This window comes from Bison bison, unplaced genomic scaffold (genome assembly GCF_000754665.1).
Source record: "Bison bison bison isolate TAMUID 2011002044 unplaced genomic scaffold, Bison_UMD1.0 scf7180017864383, whole genome shotgun sequence".
Lineage (NCBI taxonomy): Eukaryota > Metazoa > Chordata > Mammalia > Artiodactyla > Bovidae > Bison > Bison bison.
This window is the reverse complement of record NW_011494955.1, coordinates 1,861,723-1,863,927: the sequence shown is the minus strand read 5'-3', so window position 1 is coordinate 1,863,927 and position 2,205 is coordinate 1,861,723. Positions and strand designations below refer to the sequence as shown.

Sequence of the window (2,205 nt, the reverse complement as noted above, 5' to 3'; positions counted from 1 at the left end):
GATGGCCGGACCCTTCGGAGCTGCGGCCGCGGGAGCGACCTGCGGCCCCGGCCTCGGGCTCGGTCTCGATGTCCGGGCTGGAGCGCGCCGGCTTGCTCACCGCTTGTCCTGGGGGCGCGGGCAGGGCTGGATCCGAAGTCCAGGGCACCTGCGGGTGAACTCGCAGGAATGAAGAGCGCCGAGCGGCCCCGCATCACTCACGACGCCCCATCTCCACCCCCAACACAAGCGGGTGGTTAACAGCGTGCCTGCCGCCAGCACGGGCGTGCTGGCTTCACTTTTATTTTGGGGGGAGGGTCCCGGGCCTCCTCCTCCTCACCGCTTAGAGAAACTGATACAGAGGGTGGCCTTGGGCGGCTTTAGGTGGAGGAGACTCAGTTGTGCAGGTAGCAAGGTAAGCAGTGGCTCTTAAACTTGTTACTCAGATACGAAGAAACACAGGCCCCACACGTAGAAACATGTATGTCTCATGTGTGCTGGACCCAAACAGCAAGTATCCACCCTGTGCATCAGAGTCACAAGAGTTTAAGAGTTTCCCTCCTTTTTCTAAGCATTCTCACACCTTCTCCTGAACTGATGCCAGCCTGCATCTATTCGAAGCACCGTCATTCACCACTGTCGTGGAAAGTGTCATGGCAAATTGCATAGCCTTTCTGGATCATCCAGTCTGCGTCTCAGCTACTGGATTTTACATGAAAACAGCCCTGACTCTACCTAAGGTTGGGGGTGGATGTGCCAAGAAACCCTTATTCACACAAACAAGCTGTGGGCTGAATGACCGTAGTCTGCCCACCGTTGACCTAGGGAAATTTTTGTGCTAGCTCCTGCTGGAAAAACAAGGGTGTTGTAGAAGGAGGACTGGTAGCCAGGTGGACAAGACCACAGCTGCCTTCGCAGGAGGGACCGTTCCCTGACTTATTCCCTCATTTAATCAGCCCGAGAGATTGCGTGCCTGGCGCTGGTTACATCTGTGCTAGGCAGAGGGGATATGTCATTGAACAACAGAAGAGGCTCTTGACCCCACAAAACTACTCTAGTAGGGGAGAGAGATGGTTGAAAAATAGGTACAAGGTATGCTGTCAATAATTACTCTGAAGAAAATTCAGGAAGGCAAGGGGCTGGAGAGGAACGGGGTGAAAGGGAGAAAGGGAGGCCTCATGGAGGAGGTGACATTGGAGCAGAAGTTGGAATTAGCAAGGAGGAGGCAGGAAAGAGGGCAGCACCCTCAAGGAAAACCATCCCGCCCCACAGGCTGGGGCCACATCCAGGACAAGGCAGGGGCAAGGGCCACCTGGGCACCCAAGGGTCTCTGGTGAGCAGAGAGGGTGGCAAATCTGCGTGATCGCTCAGCCAGGGGCCTCCGGTGAAAAGGGAGGGAGCAAACAGGCTTACCGCCGGGCAGAACGGCAGGACTCTGAAGGACACCGTTCCCTTCATTTTCTTGGACTTCTTCGGCAGAACATCAGGCTTCTTAGAAAAGAAGCCTGAGGGAGGAGGAAAGAGTCATGAGACCATCTGACCCTCTGAGGCTTGAGAAACTTGGTAATAATAGTCTTCATCATGAAACCTGTAACGGAGCTAATACGTGTGGAGTGTGTTCCAAACGTGCTTTTAAGTATTGTACACGCATTCGTTTATGTGGTTCTTCATAATAACTCTCTGAGATGGGTATTATCATCAACCCACTTTAGAGATGAGCGGACTGAGGTACAGAGAGGTAGGGACACTTGTTGGAGGTCACCCAGGAGTGAGTGAGACCTTCATTCAGTTGTAACCCAAAGGCCCCCAGGGAACAGACAGGAAGTGTCAGGGAGGGAAGGGTCTGGGGTAAGAAAACAGGGGTGTCCAGGCCACAAAAAGGGGCCCAAACGGGCTCAGCTCCCAGGAGCTCCCAGCGGGCCGTGATGGGACCCGCTGACGGGAGGTGATGTCAGGGAGGTTGTATCCTGGGTGTCCCTGCCCGGAAGAGCCAGTGGAGACATTTGGTGACAGGGCCAATCTTCAGGATCATTGCTTTGCCCTGGAGACCTCCCCACTCCCGCCTGCCCACAGTTTTCCGGGTCTCACCTCCTTTCTTCGGCGGCTTGGTCTTCACCGGCTCGGTCTCCTGGCTCTCGATGGTGCTCAGAGGCAGCATGGTGACTCCACAGGTGCTCCCTACGACCGGAGACAGAGCAGTTAGTGCCTGGGCGGTGGAGCCGGGGG

The 2,205-nt window shown here is 55.5% G+C and overlaps 1 protein-coding gene across 1 annotated transcript in view; it reads right to left on the bottom strand.

Moving 5' to 3' along the window:
- The window catches only part of LOC105001666, a 6,428-nt gene extending 4,286 nt beyond the window's left edge, over positions 1-2,142 (bottom strand). The window contains exons 1-3 of the mRNA XM_010858050.1: positions 2,068-2,142; positions 1,393-1,484; positions 7-148 (exon numbers count right to left, since the gene is read on the bottom strand). Coding sequence (XP_010856352.1) covers positions 7-148; positions 1,393-1,484; positions 2,068-2,137 — 304 coding nt within the window. The 5' untranslated portion in view covers positions 2,138-2,142. The remainder of the gene's footprint in view (positions 1-6; positions 149-1,392; positions 1,485-2,067) is intronic.
- Between the last annotated feature and the right edge of the window lie 63 nt (positions 2,143-2,205).